The sequence below is a fragment of the Poecilia latipinna genome, unplaced genomic scaffold (genome assembly GCF_001443285.1).
Source record: "Poecilia latipinna isolate Pla-1442-1.1 unplaced genomic scaffold, P_latipinna-1.0 Scaffold865, whole genome shotgun sequence".
Classification (NCBI taxonomy): Eukaryota; Metazoa; Chordata; class Actinopteri; order Cyprinodontiformes; family Poeciliidae; genus Poecilia; species Poecilia latipinna.
This window is the reverse complement of record NW_015113481.1, coordinates 226,542-246,074: the sequence shown is the minus strand read 5'-3', so window position 1 is coordinate 246,074 and position 19,533 is coordinate 226,542. Positions and strand designations below refer to the sequence as shown.

General features: G+C 41.0%; 2 protein-coding genes across 5 annotated transcripts in view; both read left to right on the top strand.

Moving 5' to 3' along the window:
- Window positions 1–163: 163 nt before the first annotated feature.
- On the top strand, window positions 164–9,215 carry mcoln1b (mucolipin TRP cation channel 1b). 3 transcript variants are annotated; one of them, XM_015048191.1, is made up of 14 exons: window positions 164–387; window positions 1,317–1,555; window positions 1,888–2,049; window positions 2,355–2,511; window positions 3,194–3,275; window positions 3,739–3,835; window positions 4,633–4,732; window positions 4,812–4,918; window positions 5,425–5,574; window positions 6,152–6,253; window positions 6,343–6,465; window positions 6,891–7,097; window positions 7,191–7,367; window positions 7,471–9,215. In XM_015048191.1, the coding sequence occupies exons 1-13, from the start codon at window positions 345–347 to the stop codon at window positions 7,320–7,322; spliced, it is 1,701 nt and encodes a 566-aa protein (XP_014903677.1). In that variant the 5' UTR covers window positions 164–344; the 3' UTR covers window positions 7,323–7,367; window positions 7,471–9,215. The 3 variants fall into 3 exon arrangements, with proteins under 3 accessions (XP_014903677.1, XP_014903679.1, XP_014903676.1); XM_015048193.1 differs by having other exon boundaries at window positions 7,453–9,215; XM_015048190.1 differs by having other exon boundaries at window positions 7,191–9,215.
- Window positions 9,216–15,447: 6,232 nt separating this feature from the next.
- prr36b (proline rich 36b) overlaps window positions 15,448–19,533 on the top strand; it is a 34,769-nt gene continuing 30,683 nt past the window's right edge. The window contains exon 1 of one of the 2 annotated variants that reach the window (XM_015048189.1): window positions 15,448–15,827. The gene's annotated coding sequence lies outside the window, so the exon portion shown is untranslated. The remainder of the gene's footprint in view (window positions 15,828–19,533) is intronic. The other variant, XM_015048188.1, reaches the window with a different exon arrangement.

Here is a 19,533-nt window from a genome sequence, read left to right as displayed (position 1 = left end):
TAATAATAATAATAATAATAATAATAATAATAATAATAATAATAATAATAATAATAATATATTGTTCGGCTGAATAAACACATTTATCAAAACGTAAACAATAAATAGCCATGATCTCCATATTTATTATACCTGTGTCTGATCCTTCGTCCACCTCTTGTTTTCCTCTGTGACGTAGCTGTGGTCACGTGGCTATCAGGAAGCTGCGGCGGTGTTTACCTTAGCACTGCGCCAGCGAGCATCCTCAGTTTGCAGTGAAATCAAACCCGATCTGAGGAGATGGGTCCGTCCTGTTCGCCGCCTCTCCGCTGGTACTGAGCTGTCCTGCCGCCTCCGTCAGCGCCATGGCGTCTTCGGGCTACACCTGCGTCCCTGACAGCCCCGCAGGTCGGTCCCGCTTCCCTCTCAGTCTTTATTCATGATCGTTTCTCTGCGTATTGGCTGCAGCCAAAAAATAAAAAAAATAAATAAATCCTTCGGGTTTTTATTCCATCTTTTGTTCGGCAGAGTGCTTTGTTTGTGTTTAGCTTGATGTATACTTGAGAACAGCCTGTACAGGTGGATAACAGCTTAAAGGGACATTCTGTAGATTTAACGCCTTAGAGAAGTGTGGAGCATGGATCTACGTCATAGTCTGTCGCTGTGATCAGGTGTACTTTCAGTGGTTATACAGGGGTTTTTCTTTTACTCTAATATTCCGTTTATGTGTGTGTGCATATTACACATGTATCCGTGGTGTCTGAGAGTGTTCACACCCTTTCACTTTTTCTAAATTTTATGCGGTTGTATGTATTCTGAAGAAAGCAACAGGATATTTTATATTCTGAGTGGAAACATATTTTCATAGAGATATGAAAATATGTGGGCCAGGTTTTTTTTTTAATGGAGGCTAAAAAGAAAAACAAAACAAAGCAAAACAATAAATAAAAACTAGTTTAATATATTAAGTGAGCCAAAGAGCATCTCGGAGCTCCAGAGACGCAGGTTCCAGTTCTACAGAGGCCCTGGTCCCTGTTGGCCCTTGTCTAGAACCGCCCATGTCGCAACCTTCAGTCTACATGGTATGTCTCTACAGACTCTCCACCTTTTTCAGAGTATTTTCTGCCATTCTTCTGAAAGCACGTCTTATCAAGAAACACATTATGGTCTGATAAGACAAAGACTGAGTTATTTTGCCAGATGTTTAGAGGAGTTCAAAGCTAATGCACACTGTAAGAACTTTGAGGCCCGGTGGTGGCAGCGGTATTCTAAGGGTCTGTTTTGCTGACTCAACGTAATACCTTAAAATTCTTCAATTCTTCTTTCGTTTTCCTTAGAAAAACAGAAACTGCTGTCCTCCAAGTCCGGCTATGGATCCCAGGATGTGCTCGGATGTGCCAGTCTGGCGGACTCCCAGTTCCGCGGTCAGCCATGGGATGAAGACGAGGAGGAAGAGGCTCTGAGGAGGAAACTCAAGTACTTCTTCATGAGCCCTTGTGACAAGTACCACGCCAAGGGGCGCAAGCCTTTCAAACTGGGGCTGCAGCTGCTAAAGATCATCATCGTGACCGTGCAGGTAGACGCAGTGGTGAGCAGAAGGGGTGCACCGATGAATCGGCCCCGACTTCCCTAATTTTGGGAGATTGACCATGTGAAACCGATCCCATCTACCTCCACAAATCAATAGTCACCCCACTTTCGCCAATTTGATGCTATATTTAGTGATTTTTCAGACAAAAAAAATTGGTTTTGGTCAAAATGTGCACATCAGGGTTTTTACACATCAGCCAGAAAAATGCAGTCGGTGCACCCCCTCGTCCTCAGGTGGCCCGTTCGGTGACGTCGCTGTGTAATCTCTCTCCAGTCTGTCGTAGCCAACGGTGTCTTCCCTTTGCCTCCTCCTCCCAGTTGGTGCTGTTCGGTCTGAGCAACCAGATGGTCGTGACATTCAAGGAGGAAAACACGGCGGCGTTCAAGCACCTGTTCCTGAAGGGTTACCAGGACAACCGTCCTCAGGCCGTCCACACACAGTCGGAGCTGTACAGCCGCATCGGCTTCGTCGTAGAGCAGGTGGCCCAGACGCTCCCAGGGTGGAAATTTACAGTGCCTTTCAAAAGTGTTGGCACCTCAAACATCAAAGATTTTTACTGAGGTTTTTATCAGATAAACCAACACAAAGCTGTGCTTTCTGCCACTTATCTAAATGTTACATTTTGCAGTTGTGATCTACAAGTGTTTAGATCTAGAGGTTAGAATGTCCAACCTGACAAACTTCTGAGGGCCGTTGGGGTGTGAATACTTTTAAAAACTGAATGCAGATTCGGCGTCAGATTCCTGGTGTTAAATTCTGCTGCACTTTTCTTCTCCACTGACAGTACATGGCTCTACCTCAGATCGCACTGGGCCGGTACGCATATGTGAAGGGCGTGGGCGCGAATGGGAGCGCTCTCTCCCTTTGCCAGAGGTACTTCAAGACGGGCACCATCGACCCCGTCAACGACACGTTTGACATCGACCCCCATGTCGTTACAGGTGGGAGCAGTTTTCTCTTTTTGTAGGCAGCACTATTGAAAATAATAAAAGATAAAAAGGCTCTGTCCAAGCTCAAAAAGATTTCAAAGACCGGTTCAAGGCCAGGCAATTTAGATCCCCAGCTGGTTGCCTGATAACCTATTAGAGTTCATGCAAAGTGCAACATTTCTCATTCATTTTACAGAAATTACAGCACGTATAGCAGGACAAGCTGTGTGGATGCAACAAAACCTCATCCTCCATTCCTGTAGTTTACACCAAGTCAATATTTCCATGGCGCTTGTGGAAATCTTTTCTCTGTGTCACATGACGCTCTGCAGCTCTGCCCTACTTTTACAAGACTTGTGTGCTCTTGGCATAAACGCATGAGCATGGTTGTTTTCCACATATTTGCAGCAAACCAGGTGTCTTCTTGGGAATGGTGCTATTTGCACACATCTGCTGATTCTGCAGTCATTGCCAGACCAAGGTTTGGTTATTAAAATAGCAAGGTGAATGGAAATAAAAGTCCGGCTCCAAGTGGGTGACTGTGCGCTCAAAAGCTTTAGGGAAGTGCAGAAATTTCATGTTGGCTTCATGTGATGTGGAAAAAAAAACCTGACGCCTGTATTGCTTTCAAATGGGACTTCCTCATTCAGTTTTTTCGGTTCTTTCACAGCTATTTTCTGATGTCGTTTTCCAGATTGCATCGGCCTCGATCCGGTCCCCGACAGTCCTGTGACGAGAAACGCCGACTACAAGAATTTCACCCTCCAGTTTTACAAGTTAGATTATGTTTTTTTTTTTTTTCTCTCCCTGCATAACATTATAATTTCCCTCCCAGAGCTCTAATTGTGCACATCTTAGAAAATATCAGTATTTCCGTCCTTATGGATTTATTTACTTTTTTTTTGTCACACTTTGATGTTTCAGATCATCAGACAGACATTTTACATCAAAGATAATCTGAGTAAATACAAAAGGCTGTTTCCAAAGGATGTTTTTATTTATTTTGAAAAAAAACAACATATTAATCCAGATTTTTGACACAGTCACTCCATTTTCTTTCCTTTTTCTTTTCTGATAACTTTGACGATAGAGTTCAGGTTGGTTCGGATCACATTTGTCTCTCAGCACATAACATAACCATTTAAAAACTGCCTTTTTAATTTACCGAAGTTGATTTTGTCTGGTGATAAATGTGATTAAAACAGAAGAGACGTGCTTCTCTGCTCGTTTCCCCTTCAGGCTGATCAACGTCACGGTTGATTTCCAGCTGAAGGCCATCAACATTCAGACAATAATCAATAACGAAATCCCCGACTGCTACACCTTCGCCATCACGGTGAGCTTCGTTTTCCAGTTGTTTCTTTTCAGCTACTTTAACCCTGAAATGATTAATTATGAAACGTTTTCTTGTTTTGTCTTGCTTTATTCATTTTTTTTTTTTTACTTCGGTCTTATGCAGAAGGAAATCTTGCAGAAAAATCTTCAGAAAAGCAGCTGCAGAGAGAAAAAGCTTAGAGCTTGTAAAGCTTCTTAGCAGCTCCCATGTTGCTAAACGCCTGCTGGCTGATGAACTAAACTACACCAGTGCTGATGCTTGACATGTACGGAAGAGGATTAGTGCCACTAAGCTTAGTTTCTTCTCAAAAATCTGAGGAAAAAAAAGTCCAGAATAAGACTTTAATATCAGATTTCAGACTTTAATGCAGATGGACACTTGAAATGAAACAAAACTAACTTGCAAGTAACTTTTCAGTAAGATACTGACTAATTATTTAAGGCAATAATTCCTTAATATTGATTAAAAATTTCTAGTTCCACATTTTTTCCAGTGTTACAAGTAAAATGTTATAAGTGAAAAAGTTACTTGTAAGTTAATTTTGTCTTATTTCAAGTGTGCTAAGATATTTAGACTAGAAACTAGAACAGCAATGGCAACATTTAGTGTTTTTTGTAGTGTGTGTTTACCAGTGTTCCCCTGATAAAGATGTTTAAGCTGAAGCTGAAGTTCCCAAAAGTCTCGGCTGAACAAAGAGAAATGTGACGGGAACATTTGGTCCAGGCAGGAAGAGCTGCGACCCGCTAATGAGCGAAGCGTTTCCTGTTGGACTCACCCGGTTCTCACTGTGCTCTCAGATCGTCTTCGACAACAAAGCTCACAGCGGCAAAATCAAGATCCTCCTCCAGAACCAGGCCTCCATAAAGGAGTGTAAAGACACAAACGTGTCCGGACACGGTGAGTCACGGTGGAAACGTTTTCCAAAGTTTCAATAAAAGGGCTTTAATTCGACTTATTTCTCTCCTCCCCCGGTCAGCGGAGAGCTACGCCAGAGAGTTCTTCGACGTGGTGGTGGCGATCGTCTGCCTGCTGTCGCTGCTGCTCTGCGGCCGCTCCATCCTCAGAGGAATCCTCCTTCAGCACGTAGGAAACAGAAACAACTCTTCTCTACTTTCCTTTATCCTCTCACTCAGCTCCTTCAGACTAGCCAGCAGCAATTAGCAAACACAAGGTGGAACTGCCCTTCAGCTGAGCTCGTTATAGGAGCTACTTCTCAGTGAAACGCCGGTAGAGACGTTGTTAAGCCACGTTGTGATGACTTCCTGAAGGTGGAGTTTCAGAAAGAGCATGAGCTTCTTAAAGAGACAGAAGCCCAATTTCAAGGGATCAAATTACAAAGTTAAACTTCGTTAAAGCCATACCTGATATATGTAGCATTTTCATAACAACTGAAGGTAACACAGAGACTTGATTCTGCTGTAAAATGGCACTGTGTGCAGCAGATAGATGAAGCTTTAGATCACTTGAAAAACGTGTAAATGGAATGTAAATGGAAAGCTGCTGCTGTTGCTGTCGCTTGAAAACAAGCGCAGACAGCTTCTGCTCAACCGTGTCATCAGTATCTGATCGTGTTCCCTCTCCCGAAACAGGAATACGTTCAGTTTTTCAATCACAAACTGGAGCGCACGGTCAGCTGGGGGGACAGGATGGAGTTCATCAACGGCTGGTACATCCTGCTCATCATCAGCGACTTGTTCACCATCGTCGGCAGCTTCATCAAGATCGGGATAGAGTCCAAGGTGGGTTCAGCGTGCCGTCAGCAACGCTCCAGGTTCCTGCATGGTCTGGGAACATGTGGAGTTTGGAAAAATATGATCTTTCTTCCTCTCTTGCCTTCATTATTTCTTACTGTTTCTTCTTTTTTTCCTTTCTTTCTTTATCTCTCTCATTCTCATTCCATTCTAAATCTTTTTTAAATATCTTTCTTTGTAAAACCTTTCTTTTTTAATCTTTCTTTCTGAATCTTTCTAAATATTTTTTTTTCTTGTTTCTGAACCTTTCTTTCTAAATCTCTTTCTAAATCTTTGTAAATATTTTTTTATTAGATCTTTCTGAATCCTTCTTTTTAAAATCCTTCTTTTTTAAAATATTTCTATGTTTCTCTCTCATAAAACGGCTACAAAACTGAGAAATCCTGAATTTTGAGTCTGGATATTGTGAAGGAATCCTGAACGGATCACTTTCCCCCCCTGCGCATGATGTGTAAAAAAAAAAAAAAGAAAAAAGAAAACTCACGTCTTGCTACAGTAGAAATTCGTCCAAACCGAATGACATCTGTACTTATTTCCTGACTAACTGCGACGTGTCACGTTTCAGACTCTGTCGTCGTACGACGTGTGTGGGATCCTGCTGGGAACGTCCACTCTGCTGGTGTGGGTGGGAGTCATCCGCTACTTCAGTTTCTTCCAGAAATACAACGTAATCGCACGTTTTCTTCTACAAGAACAGCACACCGTGTCTTTTCTGTGTGTTGGATGTTTATTAAGTCGCTGTATCTCTTCACACAGATCCTGATTGTGACTCTTAGAGCTGCTTTTCCCAGCGTCATCCGCTTCTGCTGCTGTGTGGCTGTGATTTATTTGGGATACTGCTTCTGTGGATGGATTGTTCTGGGCCCCTACCATGTCAAGGTACACAGCTCACACTCTGCAGTCACTAGTTTATTCTAACAGTATTTTGATGATGAGTATCAATTCGTTATTGCGTAGTGATTCGCTCGGCGTGTGGTTTGATGAGTTTGTTTTTTTTTTTTCTTTTGAAGCAGGCCAGCAGGCAGAAACTCGTCGTTCTTAATATTTCATCCCTAGTGTACGGTATTTATTGTATCGTTAATTGTTTATCGTAAAAAAAATAAAATTCTGGTCATGATAAGATTTTTCGATTTTTATCATTATCACAATAGTTCTACAAAATATAGTGATATAACTCTAAGTCCGTATCGCCCTCGTGTAGTCGTGCCGTTCCGCTTTAGAGTTTCTGTTTCATGCTTCCAGGTTGTAAAACCTACTGAAAGTTGCTGTTTACGGTGGACTGTCGGTGGATTGTGTGTGTGCAGTTTCGCTCCTTGTCCATGGTGTCAGAGTGCCTGTTCTCCCTCATCAACGGCGACGACATGTTTGTGACGTTTGCCGAGATGGAGCAGAGCGGCACGCTGGTGTGGGTCTTCAGCCAAGTCTACCTCTACACCTTCATCTCCCTGTTCATCTACATGGTGCTGTCGCTCTTCATTGCGCTCATCACCGGAGCCTACGACACCATCATGGTACCTACAGCTTTGGTTTGAGCCACACCCACGGCTGCGAACGGAAATGTTGGGGTTTTCTTTCCACCTTCAGCCTCCTTCTCTTCCCCGCAGGCCCAAACGAGGGAGCAGGTTCCGGAGACGGAGCTGCACGCGTTCATCGCTCAGTGCACAGACACGCCCAGTTCCGGCAAGTTCCGCGGGCCGGACGGGTCGTCGTGCTCCTTCCTCTGCTGCTGCGACTAGTGAGGAGGACGACAAAATACATGCACATGCACAAAAAAAAGAGGAGTAAGTGACATCTGCGTCAAAAAGCAAAACACTGTTACATTTTTTTTTTAATCTTCAAAGACCCACATTGCCTCTGCACTGACAGCTGCACTCCTTTCTCCAGACGCTCAGCAGGGATGCTGGAGGCTGGTGGAGCGAACCAGCTGACCTTGGGCCGCTTTTGTCCTTTGGTGCCAGCATTCCAGTTTTGCATTTAAATTCGTTCGGCACGGTCCAATTAACCTGCCTCAGTTTTTGTACTGTATGAACAATCTGCTGCCTTTCACTGAGTCTTTTAGGCCTTAGATTGCCAGACCCGTAGCGCCGGGAAACAAAAATTAATTGCTTAAGATTGGAAATGGGGTTTATCAAGTGGAATCAGGGCAACTCTTTGCTTGGTTCATTAATAAAATCCGGTTTGCTGACTGGTGAGAAAAGAGCAAAGAGAAACACCGTACACAGTGACACAGTGACACACCCTGAGGCATTCTTGTCTGTTACACTTGGTTGCTATTAGTTAGCTAACCAGGCTATATTTTGAGTCAGGCAAATGGTTGTATTTATTTGTTTTTTTAATTAAAAATATAACATTTTACAGCATATCCACTGTGAACAACCTCAATCAGTGAGACATTGAATATCAAAAGTAAACAATTCTAGCATTCAATAACATAACAGCTTTTATTTTAAGCTAATTTGCTCTCAGCATCAACCTTGGTAAACATTAGCTAGCAGTTAGCATGTTAGTAACTTGAATGATTCAATGACTATTTTATTCTCTTTTTTCTTTGTTCATTTGTTACTTTAAAGGGGCAGAGAACATGTTACTGTGTTTAAGTCAGTTTTGGACAGATCTTTGTTTTGGGTGAATGTTTCTGGAAGTTTTATAGATTTTTTTATGTTTCTGAGTAAGAAGACCTGAACCGACTTGTACTTGATTTCGACCCTATTTTAAAAAAATAAATACATTTTAAAAGCTGTAGATTAAACCTACAAAAGGAAAAATCTATTGCAGCACTTTTAAAATTGATCTTTATTACGCTGTAACATATAAAAAAAATTATTTAAGCTAGTTTGCGATCTCATGGCGTTAACCTTTGCTAACATTAGCTAGCATTTTAAAATGTGTTTATTCTGTGAAATTTTTGCATTCAGTCTTATTCTTTTTGCTCATTTTGTTGCACTTTTAGGAAAAAAAATGTTTCCTCTCAACTCAGTTTGTGTCCAAATCTGTATTTTTTCCATGTTGAGATTTAACATAGGCAGTTTTGATTATTCTGTTCGTTGTTTTATAGTTAACTTGACAAAGTGTGATAGCTGGTTATTTCATCTATAAATGAAATGCACTCCTTTGTATGCCTTTAAAAACATTGTTTATGGAAACTTTTGAAAGTGTACTAATCATTCTAGGATTTTTTTACTTATTTTCTGTCATTTGTGGTTTTTATTGCTTTTTGTTTTGCACTTTAATTTAAATACATAAACATTTTTTACAGTTACAAAAGTAATGATTGCAGTTAATTTATTTGCACAGATATAGTATTGTAAAGCTTTACTTAATTTGATAGTGGCACATAGTTATGAACAACAGAGCAAAGCATTGTAAATGTAATGCGTCAGCCAGTCTGTGTTTAGTTATAGGAAGGCGTCCTGATTCTGCTGTGGTTTAATGTTGGCAGCCATTCCTCACTGTGTTTGTTAGCATGTACTTCTGCATTTTTCATTATTACCTCAATTTTAGAAGAGACAATTGCAAAAAGGGAAGCACTTAGCATGGAGCATTTTACACCGTCCAACTCAGTTTTCTGTGCTGATGCTGTCTTAATGATGAGCACACATTTCAGTTAAATAAACCGAAAAAAGGCTGTGGATTGCTGTTATTTGCCTTTTATTTACCGTTTCAATGACAATTCCACATATTTTTGAAAGAGTTGTTATTATAGAGCTTTAACCTCAATGCTAGGCGAGTTTCAGAGCTTAAAAGATGTAGAGGTTGTTCTCATTGGTGGCACCATCATAAGATTAGGCATCAGCTACTTAAAAGGCTAAATACGACACAAATTAGCTGTAGTGTTTATGCTAACAACTATTAGCATCAGGGACACAACTTTGTACTTTCTGAGGTACATGCAGATACATTATAGGCGTGTCACTGCTACAGATCACATTGTTAACACATGCACAAACCTCTGTCATGTACAGAACATTTTGACTATATAAATAATTTTCATGTCATTGTTTTGGCACCTCCCTCTGTGAATAACTGTTAAGTAGCTTACAAGCTAAAAACTCTGTATTTTATCAATCCAAACAATGCACATCTATGTTTTTTGTGGTAAAAAGATTAACAGTCTGGCAGAAGTGCAACAAAATCTTATTCCCGTTTTGATCACTTTAAACTCATGGCGGCCATATTGGATTATGTGGAAACATTACATTTACCACTTAGAATTCAGAAGAATTAAAGAGGCTTTTATTTATTTTTGCAATCGGTAAATGTTTTATGTTCAACGCACAGAACTCATGCTTTTTTCTGAGCTTTTTTTTTTTTTCAGATCATATGTCTGAAAAAAATGAAAATAAACACAAAGCGGAAATAAGAGCTGACAGTTGAAAAAGGATGTTTTGCTGCTTTAGGCTTTAATGCACAACACTTTGGGCACCTAAAACAGAAGTAGAAATAGTCAAGTATCCACCTTTAATATGAATTTATGAGGCAAAGATTTTAAACAGCAAGTGAGGAGGAGGACGTCTGGAGAAATGTTCTCTGAGAGCAGTAGCTAGGAGACGAAGTAAACCCAGTCTGTTTCCCCAGTCTGCCTGTAACACACATCAGTGGCTAATGACTACTTTCAACAAAACTGTAAATGTAACTCAAAACATTAAATTCCGTCAGCATTACACCATTTCTGCTTTAGTTTTGAGCTCATTGTGACAGGGCCTCTTTTTGTATTACTGACAACAGCAAAGGATTAGCCCGAAATTAAAAACCGCGACGTTTTTGCCATTGGTTGAAAGAGTTGCTGCTCTGTGTCAACATCCCTGTTTCAGTCCAAATGAAAGCTCCGGGGAAACAAGTTCAAGGTTAAACAAAAAAGAACATTACTAGACTTATAGTTAAAACCTAACTAGCAACATGCCATCATCCATATTTGGAAGCGCTTCCTGTTTTAGTGGGTCCACCTGATTCAAAAAGCCCTACATTTGAAAAGTCTGCTCTGTCTAAACCCACGAGGTTTTGGGGGACCCAATAGTGTTGTTGCTAGATCTCCTAGCAACAACAATATTCACTTATACCTCAGGCTCCGTCCATCATTTTAACTGTAGTCCAGTTCTTAGTTTTGTATTGTCATGTTCCTTGTACTTTGTTAGTACAGTTAGTCACCACTAGAGGGGGGAAGCGTGCTCTTTCTCCTACAAGCAAACCAAACCCAGGAAATCAAAATGAGAGGCAATAAAGAAATGACAGGAAGCAGCGGGGTGAAAAAAAAACCCAAAGGCACTTTCCAAAGGAGGCCTGGTAAAAGATTAGCCACATTAAAAAATAAATAATGTATCAGAAAAGTGCTTGACCTTCAAATCTACTGTGTAAATGGAAGTACAGGTCAGCTGCTTCAGCAGAAAAAGAAGAAAAACAACGCACCTAGGTATTGTTCAGATGGAACAGACATCAAGGCAGTCACTCCCTAATGTGCTGGAGTGGTATCGCTGACCAATAAGCGCAGAATGTTGATGCATTATTCAGCAGAGGAAGGTACCGGAGCTGATGAAGCGGCACTTACGGCGACAGGTAACGGGCTGGACTGATGACGTCAGCTTTCAAAGCTGGTTAACGCCATCTTTGAAAAAATAAAATAAAATAAAATCTTGCAGAAAGAAACAGATTCAGGAATGTTATCTGTAGGGTGGCGTTTGTAAAGTTACACTTTAAAACATTTATTTAGCCTGCTATAGAGAAAAGAAATCATTTTTCAGTCATATTTTCTCCATGTTATTCATTCATTTATAAATGCTAAAGTTGCAGACTAAATACTTAATTCACAAACTAAATATTTAGTTCCAAGCTAAATATTTAGCCCCAAATGAAATATGTATTTTTCTAACTAAGATTTTAGTTAAAGATAATTATTTTTCCACCTAAACATTTAATTTTCAAACAAAATATTTAGCTAACTAAATATTTAGTTTAAAAAATGATTTTTCCACCTAAACATTTAATTTTCGAACAAAATATTTAATTTGAGAGCTAAATGTATTGTTTAGAAGCTAAATATTTTTGCTTGTGAATTAAATATTTAGTTTGGGACTCTAATAGTGATTCATGTATGAATAACATGGTGAAAATATGACTTTGAAAAATGAACACCCACATTTTTTTTTTTTTTTTTTTGCCCTATTACATTCTGAATAAACTTTACAAACGACACCCTTTGGGTAAAACATATTTACATTAAAGTCTCCATTGTTGTCAGTGAGCATCGTTTGACCCACATGCTGCAGTAGGGAGAGCCAGAGGGCATGATTAAAGTCCATTAATTAGACGTTTGTTGCCTTCTTTTGTTCACACGTTGCTTGTCATTGAGTGTGGAAGCATCCTGCATGCTAATGATATGCGGTGTTTGGCGCATGGGGTTCTTCAGGGAATCCATGCTGCGTGCAGAGAGCAGCGGCAGCTGCACCGGCATGTGCTAACCTGCGCCAGCCAGCTCGCTATTCGTACACACACACGCACACACACACGCACCGGATTTCTAATATAATGCTCGACTTGGAGTGTGAACGGCTGCGTGTGCAGATGCCTCCTCGTGCTCTCGGAGGCCACTTGTGGTAATGATCCAGGGTGTCTGATGAGATGGGTGTGTCTCCGGGAGATTCAGACCTGTGTGCAATGTGACTCTTCATGCCGGAATAAATGAAACCCAAGGAGAGCGTGTCTGTATCTGTATCTGCTGCTGGTTAAATAACTAATGTGTGGAGCAAAACTGGAGGCCAGGTTTTCAGGGTTGACTGAAAGCAAAGGCCCCAGTTTTTCTTTTTTTTAAATTTCTGTATGTGTTTGTGTGTGTGTGTGTGTGTGTGTGTGCGTGTGTGTTGTGGCCACCCTAGCTGGACTCCGAGCAATGTAGAAAAAAAACCAATGAGATAAATAACACGGGAACTGCACGCCGGGTATAGTGCCCTGCCCCTTCCTGTCTCCACTGCCGCCATAACCACCGCCTGTGTGGCGAAAAAAAAAAGAGAGAACAAACACCACCTTCCTCTCTTTGTTGCTCCCGGTTGCCTGTGCCAATATGTCCATCAGTCTCTAGTGAGCAGGCACTGAACGGCCCAGTTCACACCTTCTTCCCTCTCAGCTTCCATTACTTGCACACACACCTGCACGCACGCACAAAGAGGACTTCCCTTTGACCTCTACAGCAGTTCAGCTAGCTATATTTAGTGCCTTGTTAAAGTATACATAAAAATTTACATTTTGCAAATCGTGTCAAGCAAACTGAGTCACTGCTTACAGGAATCCTAAACTAACAGGCGCCATACATTAATGCTTAAAGGGCCGGTATTGTGTTTTCCAGGCACATAGTGCCATTAGAGCACAATCAAGTTATGTTACCTTAAGTTGTTATAAAAATGTTATATATATAAAATATGACCTAAGAGAAATTTCACTTCGTAATGTATCTCCTTGAAATTGTGCCTCTGTCTCTTTAAGAAACTCCTTCTTTTTCTGAAACTCCGCCTTCAGGAAGTCATCACATCACTACCAGCATTTCACTGAGAAGTAGCTCCTATAATGAGCTCAGCAGACTCACAGTTCCTCCAGGTGTTTGCTAGCTGCTGCTGGCTAGTCTGCAGGAACCAAGTGGGGGAGAGCTGCTCTGTGAGGCAGGAGCGTGGAAGCTGCAGCTCAGAGGAGGAGTTTGATCCTCGAAGGTGGGGCTACATCCACCCAGGCGTTTTGCACAGCTGAATGGTTGCCACAGGAGATTAAAGGATTTCTCAAACATGCATGGAAAAATGAAAGCAACACTTCGGGTGTGTTTCTGTTGACAGAATAACGTCATAACACGATGTAAAGCTCAAGAAAGAGTCAATAATACCAATTTAAAATACTCCTTTAAAATGTAACATATTTGGGAGATCTGAAACCTTTATATTTATTTTTTGAAAATTAGAATATGTTTACATTTGAAATGATGGTTTCTTAAAGATCGGTAATCGGTGGTCGGCTAGAACCTGAATAAAGACCAGAGGACACAAGTTGTCGGTAAATCGATAAATAATGCTCAGCATCGTCAGGTTTTCTGGAGGCGAATTCCTCCAGAGTGTGAGCAAAGACGTCTGAGATCAGCCCGCTTCAGACAAAGCATCCTCTGGCTGCGTTTTACATATTCAGACAGAAAATGAAGAGTGGATGACAGGCATGACATGAAGAAAAAAAAAATCCCATCCAGCGTAGAGCAGCACACAAAAGCCTGGCTCATGTAGACAGGGGACGGCAGGCGGCTGCTGGGGGCTGAGCATGCAGCGCAGCAGACAGGCAGGCAGACAGGCAGACAGGCAGACAGGCGGTGTGCCCACCCAGACAGTCTCTGATGAAAAGCTGTGTTCTGCAGAAACAAAAAGATTCAGCAGAGATGATTCAACACCATGTGCTACTGCACTCTGATGGGGAGAGGACTAAAAAAAAACAAAAAAAACAATCTGCACACTCTGCACATTGCTGTCTTTGTGTCTGAAAGCTCACTTTTTTTTGTTTTGATTTTTAGCTGCACATGGTGAACATTTGCAAACAGATACACATCCTGTTTTAAGACATTATTATGATATTTCAACAACAAAAAAAATCAACAGGTTTGAGATGCATTCAGGGTGTTCTGCTGCGACAGTAGCACTGAAAGCGGACAATGCAGCCAACTTGATGCATGCGGCGCAACCCTGCTTCACCGTGTGTGTGTCTGTGTGTGTGTGTGTGTGTGTGTGCAGTGGGGCACGGAGAATGGAAGAAAAGAGTTTGAACAGTCGAGATAAAGGGCTCTAGGGGCCTGGAGGGGGAGGTGGAGGGGATACGGGGGGCACCAGACAACTGGGAAAAGCTCGGACAAGAGAGTAGGGTGACTTGCAAAGAGGTGACATCATCCTTGATTTGAATAATCCCCCCCAACCCCCTCCAGACTGGAGGGGATTGGTTGCTTTCAGTGGAGAAAAAAAAGAGAGTTTCTCGTCTATTTGCTATTCACTCTCTTTCAATTTTGCCATGCCGCTTCTGTCTGGTGAATGCTCCATTCACGGACTCGTAGTAAAGACACTTTTTTTTTCTTTTGACAGGGCAAAAAAGAAAATGGTCTGCTGTTTATATGTCCTATCCATTTGAGAGACAACTGTATATATGGTGGCTTGCAAAAAGTATTCACACCTGTTGAGCTTTTCACTTTCTCCAGTTTCAGTTCACATTAAGATTTGGAGGCACAAACAGGCACGGTTGTTAAGTGTTTTCTCTTCTTTTCTGCTTACAAATGAAAATCTGAGAAGTGTGGCATGCATTTATAGTCAACCCTGCTGAGTCAGTGCATTCCTGCAAGTCTTGTCTTATTGCAACCGCAATCTTCAACGCGTTTTATTGAGGTTTTATTATGCGATACCTCAACACAGTCACCCCACAGCATGACTCTGTCACCACTATGGCGATGTTGTCATCACTGTTGGGAAGATGTACATGTCACATATTTATTTTCTATTTAATATCCACTGAACCCAGTTAAATTATTGGTTTGTTTATGTTGCCAACAACAGCGTGTTGTCTTCCTTCTCCCAACCAGCTTTCCTGCCTGGCCACTAGATACGATAAACCCCCCCAAATCTTTTAATATAGATGTCTCTTTGAATAAATCAATCAAAAGATGGGATTGTGATAATATTTTCAGTGTGAAAATATTATGCTAATAAATTCCTAAAATGCTACTAAGTTGTTTTTTTCCCCCTACACACGTTTCCGCTGTGTACAACATTCATGAAGTTCCAGTAAAACGAGAATCCCACTTAGAATTTATTTATGTAGAACCTGCAGAGTCACAGAATTTGGTATTTGACAAAAAAGAAACTATCACCGGATACAACATGGCCAACATTTCCGAGCAGCACGCGAATGCACCAGCCTCTCCTCCGCCTGTTCCATCCCTCCGTTCACCGGCTCCAGTATCGTGAGTGAGTGTGCAGTGGAGTGAAGCGAACCGTCACTCTCCTCCTTTCTTCCTTCAAGGGTGCGCGCATCACTTGTGGGAAAACGGCGCTCGCGACTCACAAGTTCATTGTCCGTTGGCTCGGTTCGACTTGACTTCGCCGTCCCCCGGTACCCTCCTACTCTCACTCCAGCTTTATCTTACAATTTCATCCCCACTTTCTGACTCGAGAGGCGGCGGACTGGCGAACACTGACTGGGCGTAGCTGGAGAGGATTTTTGCTAGCTTGCAGTTACGCTATCCGGTAAGTCCCAGATTGTTTTAGCTTTAGCTAGCGTGCTAAAGTCGGTGACAGTAAGTACCGTAAATAAAAACAACGGTGGCTTAAAATTAACGCCCTGTCTGGTGACCGTTGAAGACGTCTGCGCCATTACCGTTTCTGTTACATTTGAGCTCCGTATAAAGTATTTAAATTACAGTTGCTGCTTTTTTTGAATGGATGTTTATGTTAGACGCGTAAAATAAAACGTGTATAAGCTTTATTTTGGATGTCATGCCGCCTTTGTGTGGCGAGGTGCTCCGTGTCTGTTACTCGAGTGGGGCGGTGGCAGCCAGGCTGCGTGGTCGCCAAACTGCCCAGCAGACCTGTTAGATACAAACCGTACAACCAATTTAATCGCTTTAACGTGTTTCTTGTCCTTGCGTAGAAAACATTTTCCCTCCTTTTGTGAGCATTTTGTCCGCCTTTTCACCCTAAACTTTTTTTTTTTTGCCCCCTCTTTTCCCTCTTCTTGTCTCCCCTCCTCCATCCTTCATCGCGAATTCCCATTGTTCTGTGATGGGCAAAAGTAGTGTGAGAAGCGAGAGATGTTTCAGCCGCCCCTGGGGGAGGGGGGGGGATTTCAAATTTTCTCCTTTTTCAGTGTGTGAAAATGAATAAACAGACAGCGTCTTAATTCAAATTTTTTCTTCATAGAACATTTTCCCATCAGCATGTTAAGGCAACGACCTCTTCAAAAGCCGAAGAGCGAAGAGTGGAGCTGAAATATCTCTAAATAGAATAGCGCACAGCTGTGAAATAATCAGAGGTGATTAATGTCAACCCCTCTAAAAGTGATCGGCCATTGTGGTTTAAGGCTTTAGGGGGGTTCCCCCTTCCTGACCTTTTTTTTTGTGGCAAGTGAGCAAGGATTTGTTGTATTCCAAAAGAACACAGCAAATGTCATCCCAGGGGACTTGAAAAGACAAACCAGTGCAATTCATACACAAATCATAGGGACGAAAAAGTCGGTTATAAATCAGACTGAAAACATTTAGTCTTGATTGGTGATCAGCAAACTAAATGCCTAAGATCCGGTTTCTTTATTTCTTTCTTTTATTCTAATCTTTGTGTGTGTAAATTTGTTAATCATTTTCTGTCTATAAGTGTTCCAACTGACAACTTAAAATCAGATAAAATTTAGTAAGAATTTTGTAATTCTTTAATTTTTTCTTGGATTTAAAACATTTTCATCAACGAGTTTGCACCACATTTTTCTTTTGTGCTTATAGACCTTGGAATGGATTCAAAAATGGCTTTCAGGACTCATCGAAAATGGAAACTCTGTGTCGGTCATAAAGGCTTGATTGGCGCATCTCTTCTTTTTTGAGTTATAGTTTTGATTGTATAAGATTCTCTACAATTTAATCTATATGGATGATATTTATTTGATTTATTTGATTACATATTTCTAAAAAATTTTTTTTTTTCTCTGTGATAAAATCTAGAGAATAAAACTTTCTACACCAGACAAAAAAGCCAAGTCAGAGCTCAAACCATGCCAGAAATTAGCCATTGGCCAAGAAAAGCCTGAGTGGTGCATCTCTGATTTGTATGGAAAAATTTGATGAGATTAGCTTAATTATTAAATATAAATAAATAAAATCCAATCATATAGACCGACTCAAATTACCTTGAGTAGCTACTTGCAGCCTAATTAAATCCTGATTCTACAATATAGATTAAGGATGCACCTTAATTTTGGGAGCCCCGTGATTAGCTGATATTTACAAGTGAAGCCGATCTTATCTACTGATCTTAAAGAGGTTTGACTGATAGGTTCGCAGTTAACAATAGTCACCCCACTGTTGCCAACTTTGTGACTTTTTTCATCATATATAGCAACATTTCAAACAAAAAAAAAAATCAGTACTAGCCAAAAACCCCTAATGGAAGTGCGCTAATCAGGGTTTAGTGCCAGGGTTTCCTTTGAGGTCTGAACTGATAATATAATTAAAAAAATGTTTTTCAGGTACTTTGATAGAAGTAAAAAAAAGTGAATCAATCTAAGCAAACCCAGGTGATTGAGTATGAAGAAAATTTGACTTTTTCTATGGTAGAACAACTGCAAGAAGAAAAGAGCCGATCCTCATGTCTTCGGCCCACAGCCGTGTTCTGTTCCCTTGCGGCAGTGCAGACAACAGCATAAATAGTCTGAAGCCCTGTGGGCGAAGCCAGATTGGGTTGGCCGGTAATATGTGGTGATCCACCATGATGTTGATGTCATCCTGAATAAATGGCATCCCAGGGCAACGAAGATGAGCTTTTTTTTTCTCTCTCTTTTTTTTTTTTTTTTTTAAGAGCTGCCCATGCTGGGGCTTGGAGGCTCTCCAGCACTCTTAAGTCAGGGGTGAGCCAGACTGCACCCCCCTTCCCTTCACCCTCCTCACACCACCAACCACATCCCCACGCCACAGGATGGATGAACGAATGGCTGACTCACTCTGCTTCTGGGATGAGGCTGAACCGAGCTTGATGCAATCATTTGAAATTAAGTTTAGCTGCCATTAAAAGGCGCACAGTTTTGAAATGAAGTTATTTGGAAAATTATTACTTAGAGCATGTGGATTAAAGCCAGAGGCGTTCAGTTTGTAGAGAGGATTTATTGGAAATCAAACTAAAACACATTAAGGTGACCAAGGAATCTGTGTGGGAAAGATATAAATATTGGGATATAATTTTTCTGCTTCATGGTGAGGTTTAAAAAGGGGTTTTAGAAGTTACCAGTGAAATTGATTCTACATGGGTCTTCATTGTAAGGTGTGTGTTTATACCTTTATATCTAAAAAAAAAAAGAGGGGGAGGGATGAAGCGGTTGCTCGGCTCTGGTTAGACACCGAATTTCATTGTGATTGTAATATTCAAAACAATAAAATGTCCAAATTGAATTGAAAAGAACTCCCGTCCTTAGACGTTATGTTCTAACAACCCTTCACTCATAGCTTTCTGGGTATATTTTAAGAGGAATATAGGACTAAGCACACATTGCTACTGGACTTTTAGTAAATGCACATCTCACATTTCCTGAGGCGTTTGCAGACTCTCACTTTTCTTCCTGTCCGTTTTGATATGACTTGTTGATTTGACCTGAAACATGTTTTCTTGAGGTTCCTGTCCAGGGACATTCAGTCTCCTCCTTTATAAACTAAGTGCTTTGCTTTCAACACTCTAATTTTTCCTGACTAGCGTTTTAGACGCATGCTGTTCTGTTCTGTCTCTGCTTTTCTTACTGAATATCAGTGGAAAAGGTTAAAAACTCTTAGCTCGTCAAAGAAAATCCAGAGTAATAAACTGATCATGCTTGGACATGTGCTTGAGCTTTATGATCTGACATTTAACGTTGTCGGTGCATAAGGAATTCAACATGATTGGAAGCAGTTGCTCTTTATGTCAAGTGATTAATGTCTGACTATTTGGATTAGACTCATCAGTCATCTGAGAATGCAAATTTTTACTCTCTTGTGTATTTAACTTGCTTTTCAGTGTTCTGTAAAGTGGTCCGCTTATAAAATGGATTTATGTGCGCTGATGTTTGAGCCGTTTTAAATGCTAATAGCTAATTTAGCCTCAAGCTGCCCTCTTGACCCCTAGCGTCGGCTCTGAGAGGAGAGATGATGGCTGCATTAATAGACACATGTGTCGTCGGTCCTCTAGCCTAAGGGCTGGTGTTGGTGGGAGTGTGACTCACAAT

Bases quoted from the DNA above. Each gene is read 5' to 3' on its own strand.
- mcoln1b (XM_015048191.1), top strand. From the start codon at position 345: ATGGCGTCTTCGGGCTACACCTGCGTCCCTGACAGCCCCGCAG. The intron at 1,556-1,887 runs GTAGACGCAGTG...TCCTCCTCCCAG, and splicing joins TCATCATCGTGACCGTGCAG to TTGGTGCTGTTCGGTCTGAG. The intron at 7,098-7,190 runs GTACCTACAGCT...TCTTCCCCGCAG, and splicing joins GAGCCTACGACACCATCATG to GCCCAAACGAGGGAGCAGGT.